The following is a 21,351-nucleotide window of genomic DNA, read 5'->3' as shown; positions in this document are numbered from 1 at the left end:
TGCTATACAACAGAAATTAATACAACATTGTAAATCAACTATACTTCAATAAAATTTTTAAAATTGAAGACAATTTGTTTTCCATTTCTATTCAATTTGAATTAAATACCCATGGGCTTTACTACTCAATGCTAAACTACCTTCCCTGACTTCTGTAAACCTTTTCAAATGCTGAACCACTTTATTTAAAATAAACCGGTAGCTTTTTGGTTATCTTCTGCTTTAGAGTTCTGTAATCTTGTCTGTAGATTTATAAAACACACCTTTAATTATCTTTGAAGTATCTAACTTTAATTAAAAAGAAGTATATGTCTCTGAACCTCCTGCGGATGGGAAGACATATTATTGAAGTATAGCAGGGTTGGTGAAATTTGCAGTGGAGCAGGTTAATGTTAAAGATCATTAAACAATTTCCCTCCTGCCATGGTGTTGAATTGTAGATTTCCTTTTTTTTGCCCAGAGCAACTTTGCTCTCCTCTTTTTTAATCTATCCAATAGGACATTATCTAGGATCAAATTTCTTTTTAATGTTATTGCTTATATATCTTTGACTATAACCACAGTTTGAAAGGCCTACCAGCTGAACACAGTATTTCATTGTAAGTGTTTCTATTTGAAACTATTTTCATTTTGAAAAATGTACACTGCAGTCCAGTTCAAACATTTATTTCAACTTTCACTATATTGAGGCTTCAAAAAAGAAGAAAGAAATCTATTTATTCCACTTGGGCCTTGGGTCACTGCAGACACCACAGCATCCAAAAAGATCAGATCAGAGAGGTGTTTTGAAGATCATCTAGTTCAGAGGTAGAAAACTGGTGGATCAAAAGTCATCAGGAGATCTTCCCTCGAGCTCACCAGGTGATGTGGTACATCAGTGAGATGCGTGAATTCCATGGATGTAAGTCCATGGCCAAACTTCATTTGCTGTAAATGAGTTTCTTGGTCAATCACAACATGCTGGGGAGGAGCTGTGACCCCCAAGTATTCTGTAAGTGATGGGTAAAGGTTCAGGCAGAGATGGGAAATGCATACGTATGTATTCCAGGAAGGACTCTACCCACTCCATGATGGAAGGTCTAGTGTAGTCACTGCCACCAGGCCGTTGACTGGATTCCTCCCCTCCACATCCGGGGAGGGGCCCAGCACTGGTCTTCGCTGTCAGGAAGATGTGTCCCCAACATTGGTGACCGGTAGATTAGGCCTGCAAAGAGGAAGTCTGTGAAACTGTACCCTTGGGTAGCCACATTGTTGGACCCTCCTGCCATGTTCATTGTGTGCAAGGACTCACTGAACAAACACTGGGGAATAGCCTTCCTCACCTGATGGCTGAGAACTTCTGCAGAGACATTCAAATGACATCACACTCAGGTCCTCAGGAAGGTCTGCACACACCTTTTCCTCAGACCTCCTTGTCCCTGATCTCCCAATTCTGTTCTCTCCTATCCTGTTGTTCTGTTGGTTACTGTCCGTGAATTGATGTCAGGCCCATTCTTCCAGACATCTCGTGGTCCAGACAATGTGGAGGATCAATACACAGCTTGAAATCCTGCCCACCAGCAGGATGACCCTCACTGCTATCTTTCAGAGCCACCCAGAGTGGGGCTGTAAGGCTACAGCTGTCCACTCTGGTTGGTGTCAATGATGCTTTATAGAATCATCCACGAATCCAGACTGAGGCTTTTCCTCTTACATTGGTTGATCATCAAGAACTTCCCATGAGGATGTAGGTGTGGACTAAGGGGGCGGCAACAAAGCAGAAGACACAGGAGATGGGGAGAAGTCTGAGTTACCCACTCATGCAACTTAAACCTTCTGGAATTGACTGGGTCTGATTTCTTATAGCATTCCCACTTGACAGTGGGTCCATACTGTTCATGCAGAGCCTAACAAGAGGCTCAAAGCTAGCTTCTCTTGGGCACATGGTCACTTGATGTCCTGTAGTTAGGCATTCAATAGCAGGGCCCGGTAGCCTGCAGGAGCTAATTCTCAAATGGGGACCTGTTACTTGTGGAGGAGGGTGGCACTCTGCTCTGACACCCTTGAAAGCCTTTGTGGTGCTCCTCCTAGAGCTTCCCTGAAGCCCTGGATGGCATCTCTGTTTGCTGTAGGCGCTTTGATGCCATTGGGTCTGTTGGGTCCTGCATAAACCAAGAGACAGCCTCTGGCAGTACTGCCTGGCCTTGCGACAGAGCCGTCTCTTGCTCTGGGCCCCTCTTGAAACTGGATGATAACAGTTTACTTAGTAAATGGCTGAGAGCAGCATACACATATATTTCCACATGTCATCTTCAAAATCCAAATTCTTTAAGATGCTATCTCCATTTCTTTGTCTTCCTTTCACATATTGAGGCCATTGTTCATTCATGTATAGACTATATCTCTGAGTTTCAAAGTCCTTTATTGAGTTTTAGACACTTAGGCATTTTGGATAATCTTAATCTGGCACAAAACAGCTGGCACTTACTAGCACCACTTGTGGCAGGACCTGGTGAGATTTGGCAAGGGTTCTTTTTGATAGGCTGCTCTCAGATCAATCTGAATGTTGAGTTTTAAGTCAACTAAGATCATGGCTTCTGGTCCCATCGCTTCATGGCAAATAGATGGGGAAAAGTGGATACAGTGGCAGATTTTATTTTCTTGGGCTCCAAAATCACTGCGAATGGTGAATGCAGCCACAAAATTAAAAGACGCTCCTTGGAAGAAAAGCTATGACAAACCTAGACAGTATATTTATAAGCGGCGACATTACTTTGCCAACAAAGGTCCTTATAGTCAAAGCTATGGTTTTTTCCAGTAGTCACATATGGATGTAAGAGTTGGACCACAAAAAAGGCTGAACGCCGAAGAAGTGATGCTTTCAAATTGTGCTGGAGAAGACTCTTTGGACTGTAAGGAGATCAAACCAGTCAGTCCTAAAGGAAATCAACCCTAAATATTCATTGGAAAGATTGCTGCTGAAGCTCCAATACTTTGGCCTCCTGATAGAAAGAGGTAAAGACCCTGATGCTGGGAAAGATTAAGGGCAGGAGAAGGGGGCGACAGAGGATGAAATGGTTAGATAGCATGACCAACTCAATGGACATGAGTTTGAGCAAATTCTGGGAGACAGTGAAAGACAGGGAAGCCTGGTGTGCTGCAGTTCATGGGGTCACAAAGAGTCAGACATGACTTAACAACTGAACAACAACAGATCAATCAACAAACCAAGGCCATCAACTCATGAGTAACCACCGAGCACGCCACTTGTGGCAAAGGACAGAGAAGACCGGTCTCCCTTTAGATAGTTATAGTCCAGATGCCCGATGAACCCCCATGGCAGGGCCCAGCCTAGAAAGGCTGTGTGTACTGGTCTTTATTGCCAAGAGCAGTAAAGCCTGCCCCTCCTGCCAGATGCCATCTTGGGAAGGAGGGAGCGGGAAGGAGCTGCCCACTGGGAGTTGAACTTTGACCTGCCTGAATATTTTCCAAGAGGAAAAAGTTTAACTTGGGAGTAAATAGGCAGCTTTGAGTCATCGTCTCTGTTTTCTTCTCAACTTCGAGCTCCCACCTAGACCACTACAGTGGCTGCAGCTGCCTGCCTCTGTGCCTGTCCGTGTCCACCCCAGCTTCCCATCGCTACCTAAGTAACCCTGCTGCTGCTACTAAGTCAGTTCAGTCGTGTCCAACTCCATGTGACCCTGTGGACTGTAGCCCACCAGACTCCTCTCTTCCATGGGATTCTCCATGCAAGAGTACTGGAGTGGGTTGCCATGCCTTCCTCCAGGTGATCTTCCTGGTCCAGGGATCGAACCGGGTCTCCTGCCTTGAAGACAGATTCTTTACTGTTGAGCCCAAATGTTGGATCTCAGCTTGCTCACTTATTTAGGACTCTGCAGTGACTCCCAGGGCCCTCAGGAGAAGTTGGCGCTCTTTAACATGGCTTCACAGATGCCCTCTGCAACCCTGCAGCAGACATGCTGAACCAATGCATGCGTGTCGCCAAGGGAAGTCTCTGCCTGTCCTCCTCCGTCAGCCTGGATACCGACCAACCCTTGCCGTCCTGGCCCCGGCCCAGGCAAGACCAACACCAGGAAGTTGCTCCATCTCTGGTTCCTGCCTTCTCTCTTTTCCCCAGTCCAGGGGCAGTGGCTCCCGGCTCATTCCTGTGGTAGCCCTCACCACTTTATGCCTGATTGTCCTTTATCTCTAGTTGTCCCAGCCTCTACTCAATGAAGGTGTACACAGTGCTCAACCCAGGTCCTGAGACTAAGTTCCAATGTTGCCCTCGGAGGTTTGCAAACTACAGACCCAGGCTCTGCAGCTGTTATTTGCTCTCACTGTAATTGTGCTGTTTAGATATACATTGATACTTCTAAGTAAGTACCTGGTAATAGTTTGCTCTCTTTAGAAGGTAAATATTCTCCTTTTCTCACCTACTATTATTTTGTCTTAATCCCTTTGTTTTGAGAATAGGACATTTTAGCCTACGGTGTGATCACAAATTTGGAATTGATGAAGTCTGAATTAGTGAAGCTTTAATGTCCGTTTTTTCATAGTCTTATGTGGTCAAGTTTGAAATGCAGCCAGTTGCCAACTCCTATCTTGACACACTTTTATTACAGTCAGAAGAAATCTACCAGATTTTATATAACAGAGGAAGCAGAGAGCATCATTATCTAGTTGAAACTGAAGAGGAAATTCTTAGTGAGCTGAAGAGCTGTGTATTTTTATTGAGTGTTCACTAGCTGTCCTCTGTGCAGGGGATCAACGTGAAAACACCCAAAGGATGGGAAGCAAACAGAGGAAAAAGTCCAAAAGGCAAGAGAGGCATCACAGGGCTGCCACTGTGACCAAAGGCTCAGGAAACAAAAGGAGGGGACTGTAGGCACGGCTCTAACTCAAGATGGCAGAGAAACGCACTGAGCTCTTCTACAGACCTGTTAGTTTGGTCATTGCAGATGAGGACAGAAAAATGCAGTCAAGGTATATAAACCAGGTCATTTTATTTGCCAATAACATGTAATGTGTATATGTGTCCACATTCGCCAGAGTTTCCAGAAAAACAGAACCAATAGGATATGTGTGTCTATATGTGTGTGTGTGTACATAGGTATCAAATAAAAATATTTATTATAAGAAATTGGATCACATGATTATATAGGCTCACAAATCCAAAGAAAGAGAGCTGGAGACCCAGGAGAGGCGGTGATTTAGTCTCAGTCTGAGCTCGAAGCCTGAGAACCAGTGGTGTAATTTCAGTGTGCGGGCAATAGTGAAGTCCCCCGTGAACTCCGTGGAGCATTCCTGGGGCTACGGGGAAGCACACAGTAAGAGTCTGGCAGCTGGGCAGCTTTCAGTTTAGATCAGGTTTTCTCAACCTTGGCATTACTGACATTTTGGAATAGACAATTCTTTGTTGCCAAGAGCTGTCCTGTGGATCACTGGGTGTTTAGTAGCAACACCTGGCTGCTACCCAGTAGATGCCAGTAGCGTACTCCCACTAGAAACAACTAAAAATCTCCCCAGACCTTGCTAATGATCTCCTGGGAGGCAATATAGGGTACTCAGTTGAGAACTGCTGATTTAGACTTCCATTTTATGTCCCCTACCCCCTTCTCTCCTGCTAACTCCATCCACTCTGTGCTCAGCAGATGGGTAGGTATGTGCGTGTCCATCTAACACCATCTGAAACATCTCCCCATACCTGCTGCTAGCAGAGGCTATCGAAGTAGCTCCCCCACTTTTACCATACTTACTTCTGAAGAAGTTTCCATCAAGATCCAATAGGTAGAAAACACCATCAAATCTCAAATGGAGGGGGATAATGAGATCTTCCAACCTCCCACTAATTTTCAACTTCTAGAACTGCTCTCATTTGCCAGAAATAAAATTATAGTGTCAATTCTGTTTGATGGGGAAGGAAGTTTTGCCTAAAATAGCATGAACTTGGGGCCTCCATGAGGTGTCAGGAGGGTCAATGGTTCAGATGGAGCTTGTTGGGCTTATAGGAGCTGGTGCCTGGCAGTCTCAGAGTGATGGCATTCAGGCTACAGGAAGTCATGGGTTCCCTCTTACACTGCTGGTGGGAAAGTAAACTGGTACAGACACTATGTAGAACAGTATGAAGGTTCCTTAGAAAACTAAACACAGAACTACCACATGATCCGGCAATCCCATTCCTGGGAATATATCTGGAGAAAACCATAATTTGAAAAGATACATGTTGATTTGTCAAAAACCACTACAATATTGTAAAGTAATTAGCCTCCAACTAATAAAAAGAAAAAAAAAAAGAAAAGATGTGTTGATTTGTGTATATTGATCTTGTATCTCACAAGTTTGCTGATCTCAGTTTTTTGGTTTTAATTGGTTTTGTGTATGTGTATTCCTTTGAATTTTCTATATGGGACTATGTTTTCTCTAAATAGATATGGTCCCAATTTACTTCCTAATTTAGATGCTTTTTAATCCTTTTTCTTGCCTAATTGACCTGGCTAGAACCTCTAGTACTATACTGAAGAGAAGTGGTAAGAGTGACAATCTTGTATTCATGACATTTGACGGGAAAGCATCTATTCATTCACATTAAGTATGATGTTGGCTGTGAGTTTTTTGTAGACAGCCTTAATCCAAGAAAGTTCCCTTCTATGAAGCAACTGGCAAGGGATTAATCTCCAAAATATACTGACAGCTCATGCAGTTCAATATAAAAAAAAAATCCAATCAAAAAAAGGGGTGGAAGATCTACATAGACATTTCTCCAAAGACATGCAGATGGCTACAAAGCACAGGGAAGGATGCTCAACATCACTAATTATTAAAGAAATGCACATCACAACTACAATGTATTACCTCACACCAGTCAGAACAGCCATCGTCTAAAAATCTGTGAACAATCAACACTGAAGAGGATGCAGAGAAAAGGGAACCCTCCTATACAGTTGGTGGGAATATAAGCTGGTGCAGACACTATGAAGGACATATGGAGGTTCCCTAGAAAACTAAACACAGAACTACCATATGACCCAGCAATCCCATTCCTAGGCATATATCTAGAGAAAACCATAATTCAAAAAGATACATGTACCCCAATGGTCACTGCGGCATTGTTTCCAATAGTCAGGACATAGAAGCAACCTAAATGTCCGTCGATGGAGGAGTGAATAGAGAAGGTGTGGTACATATATGCAATGGAATATTACTCACCTATAAAAAAGAATGAAATAACGCCATTTGCAGCAACATGCATGAACCTAGAGACTGTCATACTGAGTGAAGTAAGTCAGACAGGGAGAGCCAAATACCATATGATGTAGGTTATATGTGGAATCTAGAATAATGGAGCAAATGAGCTTATTTACAGAACAGAAATAGAGTCACAGATAGAGAAAACATACATATGGTTACCAAGGGGGAAAGGGATGGAGGAATAAATTGGGAGATTGGGATTTACATATACACACTACTGTACATAAAATAGATAATTAATAAGAACATGCCATGTATCACAGGGAACTCTACTCAGCGCTCTATAATGACCTGTATAGGAAAAGAATCTAAAGAAGAATGGATACAGGTATATGTATAACTGATTCACCTTGCTCCACAGCAGAAACTAGCACAACATTGTAACTCATCTATTTTCCAATAAAACTTAATTTAAAAAGAAAGCTCCCTTCTATTACTATATCAGAAAGTGTATTGGATATTATCAAACACTTTTCTGTGTTTATTAAGAAGATTCTGGGATCTTTGCCCTTTATATTCTATTAACATGCTACATTACACTGATTGAGTTTCACATGTTCAACCAACCTTGCATTCATGCCATAAATCCTTCTTTGTTATGGTGTACCTAATCCTTTTTTGTATGTTGCTGGATTTGGTTTGCTAATATGTTGTTGAGGATTTTTTCATCTGTATTCATAAGGGATTTGGGGTTATAGGTTTATTGTGATATCCTTGTTTGCTTTTCATATCAGGATAATACTGGTTTCTTAAAATGGATTAAGTATTTCCTCCTATTCTACTTTTGGGTGAAGGGTTGGTGTTAATTTTTCTTTTTTTAATGTTTGATTTTCTTTGTGGAAGCTTTTATCATTAATTCAATATCTTTACTAGTTATAGATCTATATATAATTTCTATTTCTTCTTGAGTCAGTTTTGGTGAGCTGTCTAGGATTTTTTTTTTTTTTTTCATTTCATCTAGGTTATCTAATTTTCTGGCATACAACTGTTAAGTATTCCTTTATAACCCTTCTTGTTTTTGTAAGGTCAGTATTGATGGCTCTCTTTCATTCTTGGTTTTAGTAATTTGAATCTTATGTTTTTTTTTCTTGATCAGTCTTGCCAAAGATTTGTCAATTTTGTTGATCTTTTCAAAGAACTGACTTTGGATTTTATTTTCTCTGTATTGTTTTTCTATTCCATTGGTTTCCTCTCTTTATTATTGACTTCCTTCTGCTTACTTTGGTTCAGTTTGCTTTTCTTTTTTTTTTTTTAATCTTTTAAGGTAGAAGACGAGGTTATAGATTTGTCATGGTTCCTTTTTAATAAAGGCGTTTATATCTATAAATTTACCTTTAAGCACTACTTTAGCTGCATTCCATAAATTTTGGTATGTGTGTTTTCATTTTTATTTATCTCTAGATATTTTCTTATTTCTCTTGACCCTTTGGTTATTTACAGTACATTAATTTCCATATACATGTGAATATACCAAATGTCTTTGTTATTAATTTCTAATTTCCTTCCCTTGTAATTAGAGATATATTTTATATTATTCAATTCCTTTAAATGTATTAAGATTTATTTTATAGCCTAATGTATGGTCTATCTGCAGAATATTCCATGTGTACTTTAGAGTGTATGTTCTGCTGTCATGTAGAGTGTTCTGTAGATGTCTGTAAAAGCTACGTAAATTATAATATGGGTTAACTTTTCTATATCCTTGCTGATGTTTTGCTAATTGCTCTATTACTGGAGGTTGATATCAAAATCTCTATTATTGCTGAATTGTCCATTTCTTTTTTTTAATTCTGTCAGTCTTTGCTGAATAGACTTCCTTTAGTATTTCTTGTAAAGCAGGTCAGCTGATGGTAAAATCTCTGCATTTTCGCTTATCTGGAATGTCTTGTCTTAATTTATCCTTAATTTTTGAAGGATACTTTTCTGGATATAGAATTCTTGGATAATAATCCTTTTCTTTCAGTTCTTTGAATATATCATCTCTCTGCCTTTTGACCTCAATGATTCCTGATAAGAAGTCAGCAGTTGATCTTACTAAAGATCCTTTGTGTGTGATGAATCATTTTTCTCTTGTTACCATCAAGATTCTGTATTTTATTTGACTTCTGATTGGTTGACTATGATGTGTCTAGATGTGCATTCTTTGACTTTTTCCTACGTGGAACTTGGAGTTTCCCAGGTGGCTCAGTGGTAAAGAATCCGCCTGCACTGCAGGAGACACTGGTTTGACCCCTGGGCCGGGAAGACCCCTAGAGAAGGAAACGGCAACCTACTCCAGTATTCTTGCCTGAGAAATCCCACAGACAGAGGAGCCTGGCAGGCTATAGTTCATGGGGTTGCAAAAGAGTCTGACATGACTTAGGAACTAAACAACAACGAAGAGTTTGTGGAGCTTCTTGAATGAGAAGACTAACAACACTTTTCATCGAATTTGGAAAGTTATCCGCCATAATTTATTCGCTATTTTTCTATTCCTTTCTCTTCCTCCTGTTAATATCATTCCCAGGAGAGAGATGTAACACCCCTGGTCCAATCAACTATGCCTTGTTGGCATGACCATGTCTTCTCTGGGCCTTTGCTGTGTACAGGTAAAGAATGAGTCTTGGAGACGGGGCTATTCGTGGCAGGGACAACACCCTTGAAGGTGGAAGAATGAAAGTGAGTTCTACAGCCCAAGCACCACTTACTCCAAAGAAGTTGCAATGCAAGTACATCTCAGACCACTTGTGCCTTTCTTCCTTTCCTTCCCAGGCCAAGTTCTTTTTTTTTTTTTTTTTAACCACCTGATAACAAGAATCTTAAATGGGACAGCCCTAACATTTTGATTCCTTTGTAGAAGTAAGAAATTTCTCTTCATCTCTAATCAAGATCTAGTTATGGTCAAAGAGGGAAGCCCCAGCAGTATTTATTTGCCCTTTATTGTCTTTAGGACTTTGGATATTCCAAGTTAATCTCTTTACCTCTTTCTGTGTATCAGACGCATCACACACACACACACACACACACAGTGGATTTGTAAAGGTTCCATTAATGCATTTGTCCTTTATGCATCTGTTTTAGGTTCCTTTCTAGAATGTCACTTGTGTAAACCCTGACCCATCATGAAGAACTTCCCATTGTGTGTGTATTTCATATTCTTGGAATGTCTGTTTTTTTTTTTTTTTTCATTTGCAAGGTTTGTGCTACCTAGTTTCCTATAGAATCATCTATATCCTCCCTCTAGTTCTATTCAAGAACAGTATAAACAATTCTACCTTTATTTTGGTTTTCTATGTGTAAAGTTGTATCCATCTGCTTTCCTTTTTAAGTCATCAGCTTCTTCTAAATCTCAGATAACTCTGTAGCTTCCTATGATAATTGCATTTTAAAAACCTCAGCTAAATCAACTCAGTAATTATATTACAGTAGCTACTGTAGCTTGTCATCATGGGATGGACTTAACGGCAATAGTTCTCAAATAGTCATTTCTTTGGATGTGAAAAGGCAGTTGTTATTAAAGAAACAGGTATCTGCAGACACATGCATTTGACAAACACAGAGTTAAATGCAGACTGGCTCTTTAGTGACAGACTTCTTAGAGGCTCTGATAAGCTTATATGCCTGTACATCCCCAAGAGGGCAATACAGTGTGAGGCATTCCTCTCTAGTTTATTTCATCTCTGAGCTCTCCTTTCTCAGAACACTCAGAACAGGAACAGTGACCCGAGAAACACTTGTTAGGGAAATGGTGGCGTAATTAAATCTTGAAGTTTATTAATTTTCTCATTACTAAATTTTAAAATGTATTCTCTCTGCTACCTTCTTATTTGAGTATAAACCAGAGAAATCCAGAAGTGGGAGCACCAAGTCTGAAAGTCAGAGCATCTGAACCAGTTTTGTGTCTGGGAAATCGTTTCCCTCTGGGCTTACACTCTCCCATCTGTAAATGAAAGAGTCAAACCTGTGTGACCTCTGACTCATGGACACTGAGGCTTTTCTAGCCCTGCTGATGTCCTTTCTCCTATGATGCAGGAAATCTAATTGTGTTTACTGTAAAAAAGGGAAGACGCTTTTACTATTTCCCCCAAAGGGTTTCTCATTATTCTCTGTCTTATCCATTTACAGCTGCTTTGTTTATTTCTCTACAGAAACCATTTATGCCTCTTGAGTCCTGATCACTTAGATTTGATACGATCAAATTTGCCGCTTCTGTCTCCTCCAAACTGGGCATCTTAGAATCTCACTTTGAATTCTCAGAACCCAAAAGCCAGTGAAGTGAAGGGGGCAGGCATATCACCTTCTGGGAAACTTCAAAGTGCCGTTATCACCTTTAATGAGGTGTTTTAAAGGGAGAAGTCAGTCTGCATTTTCTTCCTGCTCATCGGGAGACTAGAAGATGGCAGCTACGAAGCCTCCCCTCTTGAGCAGCCCAGGGGTGGGGTCTTATTCCTGATTCACTTCCTCAGACCAGCAGGTGCTCCAGGCTCTCTTCCCACCCATATGTGATTATACCCAGCCAGATCTCTCTCCTTCACAGAGGGCCCTTTTTGTTCTGTATTGTTTTATCACATTCATTCTTAAATATATGTATTCTTGGTTTTCTGTGCTTTTGAACTTTATATAAAAATGAGTCATACAGTTTGCATGCTGTACATGCATATACATGTGGCTTGTCTGTCTCAATAGCATGTTTTATTAGAGATTCATGCATGTGGAACATACCTTTAGGATGTTCTTTTTCACTGCAGTGGAGTATTCCACTGGCATGAAACAAGCATACACTATTTGTTTGTCCTTCTTTCTGTTTATGGTTGTTTGAGATGGTTTACAGGTTTTACTTATTTATATTTTTTGCTCTTTTGAATGTTACTGTTACTAATGTTCTTCTCTTAGGATGAGCTATGTGAAATAGGAGTTTTTATAGGTCCCCATTTATTTCATATGATTCAACCCAATTCCCGTCTGTTGGTGCATATTTGCAAGATGATGTCTGAGAAATATACCTACAGAAATGCTGAGGTACATGCATCTTCAATTTTGAAAATGAGGCCTACTTGTGTTACAAAGAGACTGTACTAGTTTGTACTCACTATATCAAAATTGTCCCACCTCCTGGTAACACTGGATAAAGACAGTTTTGGTGTATATTAAATATGGTTTTAACTGCAATTCTATAACTACCAGTGAAATTAGCATCTTTGGATATGTGTATTTGCCATGTCTGTTTCTTCTTCTGTATAAAAATGTGGAAGTGACTTCAGAACTGGGTAAGGGTAGAGCGTGGAAGAGTTTTGAGCTGTATGTTAGAAAAAGTCTAGGTTTCCCTTAGGAGACTGTTAGTAGAAATATGAATGTTAAAGGTGATTATAGTGAGGACTTGGGAAGAAAAGAGGAGAGATGGAGAGAAAGCTTCTCTTATATTAGAGAACACACATATCATCATGAACAAAAAGTTGATAGAAATATGAATGTTAGAGGTGTCTGCTGAGGTTTCAGAAAGTAATGAGAAATATGTAATTGGAAACTGAAGGAAAGGCATTCTTATTTATAAAGTGGCAGAGAATTTGGTCTAATTGTGTTCCAGTGTTTTATGTAAAGTAGAATTTGTCAGTGACTATGGACTTGGATAGTTACCTGAGAATTCTAAAATAAGTATTAAAGACTGGCTTATGCTTGCTGCTATAATGAGACGTGAGAGGAGAGAGGTAAAGAAGACAGAATTGTTCCACAAAAGGATCCAGAACTTGCAGATTTGGAAAATTCTCAGTCTACTCATACTGCAAAAATGAGAAAGTCTGTGTAGAGAGAGCAATCAGGGTGTGACTGGACAACCGTTTGCTTATGAGATTAGACTGTGGCTCACAGATCCAGTCAACTGTTGCAGCAGAAATTGGAAACAGGGACGCTGTTACCCAGGACAGATCAGTAGAGGATCCTCTTGTCTGATGGCTTGGCCCCCTGAGAACTGCCTGGGAAGCTGACAAAGTTTTGGAGAATTTACATCGACAGAGACACTGCCAGCTTAAACTAAATAGAGACAGGATAACTGAGGGAAGGCTGCTGGACTTCTGAGAGGCTATAGGATGGGCCAGCAGAGATGTTTGGCTACCAACATGCATTATCTGTCAGGAAAAGGGAAGAATGATCCTGAAGACAAAACAGACGTCTGCGGGGGTGTCTCTGTCACATGGCCTGGGGAGGGCACTGTCCCTCCTCAGCTCCTGAGAGTGGGCCCCGCTGCTGTGGCTACACCCAGAGCCACGGGGGCGAGACTGCCGCCCTGCTGGACTGGGGGATAGAGCACGGAGCCAAAGAGAGTTATCCTTGAGCCTTAGACAAACGAAACAAGGAGACTCGTAGATACAGAGAACAAACTGGTGGTTGCTGAAGGAGAGGGGGTGGAGGGAGCAGATGAAATCGGCGAAGGGAATTATGAGGTGCAAACCTCCAATTATAAAATAAAGAAGTCACGGGAATGTAAAGTACACATAGGGATAAAAATATTAAAAATAAACAAATAGTAGATTATGCATGAAAAAAGTACACATGGGGAATATAGTCAATAATATTGTAACAACTTTGGATGGTAACTGGACTTGTTGCGGTGATTATTTCATAATGTATAAAAATATCGAATCACTGTGTGGTACAGCTGAAGCTAACATAGTATAGTATGTCAAGTATAACTTAATAAAAAAAACCTAATGGAATTTGCCCTGCTTTCAGACTTGCTTGAGACCTAAGCCTTCTTTCTCCTTTCCAACCCCTCCCCGCCAGAATGCAATGTCTCTCCAATGCCTGCCCCACTACACTACTCTGATAGCAGATAACTTGTTTGCTTCCACAGGTTCACAAGGGGGAAGGATTTTTGCCTTGGGATGAATCACCTATACCTAAGGTAGATGATAATGAGATGAGATTTTGGACTTCGAGTTGATGCTGGAATAGGTTAAGACTTTTGTGGCTGTTGGGATGAAGTGATTGAAATGTATATGTGAGAAGGATGTGCTATCTGGGGGTGGGGGGGTGCAAAGGGTGAAGAGTTACAGGCTGAGACAAATTCATGTGTTGGAGTCCTAACCTGAGCACCTCAGATTTTTACTGTATTTGGAGATAGAATATTTAAAGTGGCAGTTAAGTTAAAATGATGGTATTAGAGTGGACCCTAATCCAACGCAATTGGTAATCCTTATAAGAAGGAAAAATTAAGACATAGGTGTGCACAGGGGGAACTCCATGGGAAGATACAGGCAGAAAATGACCATCTGTAAATCATGGAGACGGACTGCAGGAGAAGTCAACTCTGCCAACATCCTGATCTCAGACTTCTAGCCTTCAAAACTGGGAGAAAATACATTTCTGTTATCTAAGCCACCTCATCTGTGATGCTCTGTTACTAGCCAGCCATTACACCTACGTGCATGCCAATACCACTCAGTCTTGACTAATGTAGCTTTATAATAAAGACATTCAGTATTGAGCAGAGGTGGTAAGAGTGGTCATTCTTGCCTGTTTCCTGATCTTAGGGGGAAACAGTCAGTCTTTCATCACTGAATTTGATGCTAATTGTAGGTTTTTGTTGTTTTTATTTTTTTAATGCCTTTTACATGATGGAGGAAATATTCTCTAGTCTTAGTTTTCAGAGGGTTTCTATCATGAATGGGCACTGAAGTTTGTCAAATGCTTCTTCTGCATCTCTTGAAATAATCAGATGATTTTTCTCTTTTATTCTACTTATGTAGTGGGTTACTCTGATTTTTGAATGCTGAACCACCTTACATTGCTTAGATAAAACTCACTTGGTTATGGCATGTAATAATGCTTTTGAAATCTTGCTGCATTGGTTCCACAGATATTTTTGTGGAGAATGTTTGCATTTATGTTTGTGATGCCCTTCAATTCTGGGCACTTTTCTGGAATTATTTAATTTTACCACTGGGTGCAACCATTCACTAAAATTTTTTTTTTAATGTAGTTTCCCATAATTTTTAGGTATGCACCTCTGGGGAGGTGTTTCTTTGAAATATACTTTCTGGTGCTAAGAAAATGTCTAAAAGTATTATTTTACTTTTTTTTTTTGCAGAAGAGAGTTTATCAATTTCTAGTTTGTATTTCAGTCATGTGATAAAAACTTCAGGAGGTGTATAGGATATTTTTTTAAGTATGATTTTTTTTATCTTGCAATTATGTGTGATATTTACAATTTGAGACTTCAAATCACAGAACTTGAGAAGTTTTGGATATCGTTTTTTGGCGTTTTACAGAAATTTACAGCAGATCTCATGTACACCTCATTTTATTGAAAAGAATAAGTTATCATTTTTTTTCTAATTTAAGAACAGGGATAAATAAGTATTGATGATCAGTTACCTTCTCTTTTTCTCTGCAGCCTTGCTGAAGTTGTCTCTAAATATTTGCTGAGTATGAGAGCAGAGCAGGAAACCACCTTATATAAACACTGTGTTTAATTCTCTTTAATAACAACATTGGTTGATATTATCCGTGGAGAACTTTTTTCTTGCCCTCAATTTGTGGTCTCTCCTTTGATTTCTCAGGTCTTGTCCCACCGTCTGTGTTTGGTGTTAAATCATGGGGAGGAAGCTGGACCTGTCTGGTCTGACCGACGATGAAACGGAGCATGTCCTCCAGGTGGTCCAGCGAGACTTCAATCTCCGAAAAAAAGAGGAGGAGCGTCTCAGGTGAGATGCTCCTATTTTGCACCTGGGTACACTGAACCACGTGTGGACAAGTGAAACAGGCTTCCTGATGGTCCTTGCTGTCAGCCCTGTGTTCAAAGTGTTTATGTCACGTAAACACATGTAAGAAGAATGTCCTTCCCTCTGTAGTCAGGCGGACTAGCCTCACTGCTGGGCATCACGATGTCAGCTCAGAAATGTGACTATTCTCACTGGCAGTCAATGTTGTTGTTTGGCTGCTCCCCTGGTGCATTGTTAGCTGTAGAATGGATGGAGTTTGTGATGACAGTCGCTGCTCTGAGCTTGCTCCTGGCTTTTATTTTCTTGTCCAGGTACTCTTGAAGAATAACCCAAGTGTTATATAAATGGGAGAATTAAACTCGTAGCTGTAAACTCTTCTGTTAGAGCTCTTGGCTACTCTGGCAAAGAAAGAGAGCTCTGAAGACCTGGTTCAAGGAGAGTGATCAGCAGGCTGGGATGAGAATACCTGGCTCAACCTTGCCCCCTCATTTTATAGAAGGGAAAACTGAGACCCAGAGAGGAGGGCTTGTGGCTCCTCTGCAGTTGATATTTTCTCATGGGATGTTCTTGGAAGTACTGTTGCTGCCTAAATTTGGAAGAAGAAGGAGTGATGGAAATGTGGTCAGTGCTGGGGTTTGTGTGTTAGAACCTGATGGCAAGTCCTCATGAGCTCCTGTCCTCCATAAACCTGTTTTTATGTTTGAATTTTTTTAATGTTTCTTTTTTTTTTTGTTTTAGTGTGGACCATTTTTTTTTAAGTCTTTATTGAATTTGTTACAATATTGTTTCTGTTTTATGTTTTGGGTTTCTTTTTTTTTTTTTGGCTGCAAGGCATGTGGGATCTTAGTTCCCCAACCAGGGATCAAACTTGTATGCCCTGCATTAGAAGGTGAAATCTTAAATACTGGCCTGCCAGGGAGATGCCCACAAACCTGTTATCCCTCGGGATTTCCCAGGTTTGTCATGGTACTGTCTCCTTCCTTGGCCATTGAGCTCAAAACCTGTCTTTATAATTCCTCCCTGACTTGGTTCTCACACGGGCTAGGGCCAGACCTTGTTATTTCTGCCTCCTCAGCATCTTTCATCCCAGTCATTGCAGTAACTTTCTCTATGATCCTCTCTACTTCTCCAGAGTGGCATCCCATTTCAGTTTGAACCATGCCCTTTCCCACTCTGCTTAAAATTGACATGGGTTGTTTTCTTTTGCCCTTGGAGTTTCTCAGTCTTTCTGTTTCTATAGAAGAGTAACCCCCATTTCTTGTAAGCACCCTCGTGTAATTAACTTTATTTCTACCATGTTTTTCCCCATATTGTATATATTCAATACATGCTTGTTAGATGGAAGATAAGAAATATGTTAAATAGTTAGTTGATTTAAAAATCATGTGCCACAGAAACAGACGTATGAATCAATGGAACAGAATAGAGAGCCAAGAAATAAACCCACAGACTTCTGGTTAATTAATATTTGACAAAGGAAGCAAGAATATACAATGGGGAAAAGAAAGTCTCTTCAGCAAGTAGTGTTGGGAAAGTTGGGTAGCCACATGTAAACTGAAATTGGAACATACCCTCACACTGTACACAAAATAAACTCAAAATGACTTAAAGACTTAAATATAACATATGGTATCATAATAATTCCTAGAAGAGCTCATAGGCAAAACATTCTCTGACGTAAATCATACCAATGCTTTCTTAGGTCAGTCTCCCAAGGTAATAGAAATAAAGACAAAAATAAACAAATGGGACCTAATCAAACTTACAAGCTTTTCCACAGCAAAGGAAACCATAAACAAAATGAAGACAACCTACAGAATAGGAGAAAATATTTGCAAGTGGTGTGACTGACAGGTGTATATTTCCAAAATATACAAATAACTCATACAACAACAACAACAAAAAAAAACAACTCAATTGAAAAATGAGCAGAAGGCATTAATAGACATTTCTCTAAAGAAATAATATAAATGGCTAATAGGCACTTGAAAAGATGCTCAACATTGCTTATTATTAGAGAAACGCAAATCAAAACTACAGTGTGTATCACTTCACACTGGTCAGAACGACCATCATTAGAAAGTCTACAGATAACAAATGCTGGAGAAGATGTGGAAGAAAGGGAACTCTCTTACACTATTGGGGAATATAAGTTGTTCCAGCCACTGTGGAAAGTGGTATTCTCAGAAAACTGAGAATAGAATTAGCGTATGTCCAGCAATCCCACTCCTGGAATATATCCAGACAAAACTCAATCCAAAATGATACAAGCACCCCTGTGTTCCTAGCAATACTATTCAAAATAGCCAAGATATGCAAACAAGTGAAATGTCTATTGACGGATGAATGGATAAACACAATGTGGTACATATATATAATGTAATATAAAAAAATGAAATAATGCCATTTGCAGCAATGTGAATGCAACTAGAAATTATCATACTAAGTGAAGGAAGTCAGAAAGACAAATACCATATGATATCACTTAATATGTGGAATCTAAAATATGAGACAAATGAACCTATCTACAACACAGAAACAGACTCTCAAACTTACAGAACAGACTTGTGATTGCCCGGGGGGAGGGGGGTTGGGCGGGATGGTATGGGACGGAAGGTTGGGGTTAGCAGGTGTAAACTCTTGTATATGGAATGGATAAACAAGGTCCTACTGTATAGCACAGAGAATTATATGCAATATACTATGATAAACCATAATAGAAAAGAATACTTAAAAAGGAAGAGGTGTGTGTGTATAACTGAGTCACTTTGCTATGCAGCAGAAATTAACACAACATTGTAAATCAACTATACTTAAAAAGTTCCACATTCCAGGCACTGTTCTAGCTGTTGGGTACATAACAGTGAGCCAAACAAGCCTTCACCCCATGGAGTTTACATTTCAGCGCTATACCACCCATCCTATAGCCATCGACCACATATGGCTTTGTGCACTTATAATGGGGTGAGTCTGAATTGACATGCACTGTAAAATACACACCAGATCTCCAAATTTTAGTACCAAAAAATGTAAGCTATCTCTTTAATAATTTTGATGTTGACTACATTTTGAAACACCAATTTTTGGATACATGAGGTTAAAGAAGAAACAGTAAAATTAATCTTCCCTGCTTATGTTTACTTCTTTTTTAGTTTGGGTACTAGAAATTTTTAAATTAAACATGTCTCACGTTATATTTCAATTGTCTAGTGCTGCCCTAGACGGAGGACAGAGAGAGAGGACGTAAATAAATAAAAATATACTTGTATGTATTAGGTGATGAGAGCCATGAAAAAGAATGAAGTGGGGAAATGGGGGCAGAGACTGGCCTGGGATGGGCAGGGGGCTCCCTAGTGCATGGGCAGCTCAGGGAAGGCCTCTGTGGTCTTGAAGGAGGTGAGGGAGGGGCTGGGCTGCTCTCTGGGGTGACCTCAAGCAGGGCGGAGGCAACAACAGATGTCAGCTTCTGATTCAGGAATGCGCCTTTATGTTTCCAGAGAAGCTGGGAGGGAGGGAGCCGGGGAGAGTGCAGTGGTAGAACAAAGTCCAAGCACTATCCTAAGTTCGAACCACTCGTAGTAAATCCAGACTCAAAACCACAGCAGTGGGCAAACCTTTCCTTGCCTCTCTGCGTTGCCTGGATTTAGGAGACGTGGACGAGTCTTGGAAGCTATGTTACAGAAGGCGTTTTTGAATTCTTTAATTTTTGTGGCAATAAGCATAAGATTCGGAATAGAATATTTTTATTATTATAAGATTTCAAATTGAATTGTGTTTATTTTCTCCTGGACAGCTGTTATTTACCTAGTTTCTCTGGTTAGGTTTTTGTAAGGGTAAGTCTCAGGTGTAGAGGTTACACAGTGTTTCTAATGATCTGTTCTTCAGTATTGACATAAAGTGTGGTAAATATATAGGTGGTGAAAGCGTGAATTAAATGCCCTCAGAACACATGATGGTAAGACAGAGCAGGCAGGGGCTGAAGCGTTCAACACAGTTAGGTCACTGAAATAAGTTCATGGAAAGCTAACTAGAAGAAGGGAAGCAGTCTGGGTGCACTGCACAGTTTTCATTATTATTTATTATTATTCCTCATTATTTCATTATTATTGATTCCTCGTAGAAGTTCCCATAAGGAGGATCCCCATGTACATGAAGGCACCAAGGCACAGACAGGTTACAGAGCTTTCTCAGAAACACAGTTAATTGTGACAGAGCCAGGGTTCTGTTCCCCACATTCTCTGAATTCTATAGATTGGATCAAGCCTTTTCAAAACCGTCCTTCGGTGCAAGTAGAAGAGTCCTGTCTCCCACTCTCCACCACACCCTCTAATGAGCAGAGTCACACCACAAGTGCGTATATCAGCTCCTGCGTATATACACAGTCATAGGTCTTCCTATATAAAGTGACTCTGTGGGTCCCGTATCATTGAGACTATATGCTTGAAGCACTGAGGATGCGGTGTATCGAACATTTAATCCCATTAAAGACTATATGTATAGTAGGACAAGTTAGGGGGAAGACAGAGGACTGGGCAGGCCTGAGAACTGTGGGCATGCAGCAGCAGATAGAGGACAGGGTACTTACGTACAACTTCAATACAGTGTTGATTTCTAGGACACACCACAGTATTAAAGCTATGGATGGAGCACATCAGAGAACAAAAGACATATTGACCCTGCTCCTTCCTCCAGGTGCTTGGGGGTCTAGATGAATCAGGTAAATGTGTAGAAAATACACACTATGCTTGATTCATTTGATTCCTTGTCTTTCATCAGATGATTTCATGCAAATAGGAAAAAAACAAAATGGTAAAGAACACTTTAAGGTGAAAGGCACCAGCCCTCCGCTCCATGTTTAATCAGTTTTGTCCTTAATCCTGTAGTCCTCCTAGCCTTACCTCTGTAAATTTAAAATATGGGGGTATGTTGCTGTTTCTTGATGTATCAATATTAGGTAGTCTTTCATTTCTCTGCTCTGAATAGTGGGGACTTTGCTTACTTACTTAGAGTACTTTCCCTTTGGTTTCTTGCTTGTTATTATCTGTGGTTTGGTTTTCTATTGGTCATCTTTCAAATAGCACACAGAAACCCCTCGGTCTCGTTCCATGCGTGTTCACCCTCCTTCCTTGGTCTGGCAGCACAAGTATTCATATGATGTTCCTACCTTCTGTCCACCACCCCTTCCACTTTCTTCATCTCACATCTGTCCACGCGGTACCTTTATTCTTATGTATTCAAGGTTGAGGCCATCCAGGTGCTGTTCTGCAAAACATAAATTTGAGCCTTTCTTGTTTTATTCAGAGGTTGACACTACTGTTGAAAATCAATAGTCATTATGATAGAAAATGGTGTTCGCTGCTTCCTCTTTCAGAACTTCACTGAAATCTGTAGGTGGCTGATTGGTCTCCTCCTCTTCTGTTTACTC

At 40.3% G+C, this 21,351-nt stretch overlaps 1 protein-coding gene across 6 annotated transcripts in view; it reads left to right on the top strand.

The window, feature by feature from the left end:
• LOC122425065 (myosin VIIA and Rab interacting protein) overlaps positions 1-21,351 on the top strand; it is a 217,642-nt gene that overhangs the window by 13,394 nt on the left and 182,897 nt on the right. For 3 of the 6 annotated variants that reach the window (XM_043443378.1, XM_043443380.1, XM_043443379.1), the window contains exon 2: positions 15,765-15,908. In XM_043443378.1, the coding sequence (XP_043299313.1) occupies positions 15,799-15,908 (110 nt within the window). In that variant the 5' untranslated portion in view covers positions 15,765-15,798. Of the gene's footprint in view, positions 1-12,209; positions 12,229-14,088; positions 14,108-15,764; positions 15,909-21,351 lie in introns of those variants that run through there. The other 3 variants (XM_043443382.1, XM_043443381.1, XM_043443383.1) reach the window with 3 other exon arrangements.

This window comes from Cervus canadensis, chromosome 22 (genome assembly GCF_019320065.1).
Source record: "Cervus canadensis isolate Bull #8, Minnesota chromosome 22, ASM1932006v1, whole genome shotgun sequence".
Lineage (NCBI taxonomy): Eukaryota > Metazoa > Chordata > Mammalia > Artiodactyla > Cervidae > Cervus > Cervus canadensis.
Note: the sequence above shows the minus strand (reverse complement) of the source record. Positions and strands in the feature narration are given on the sequence as shown.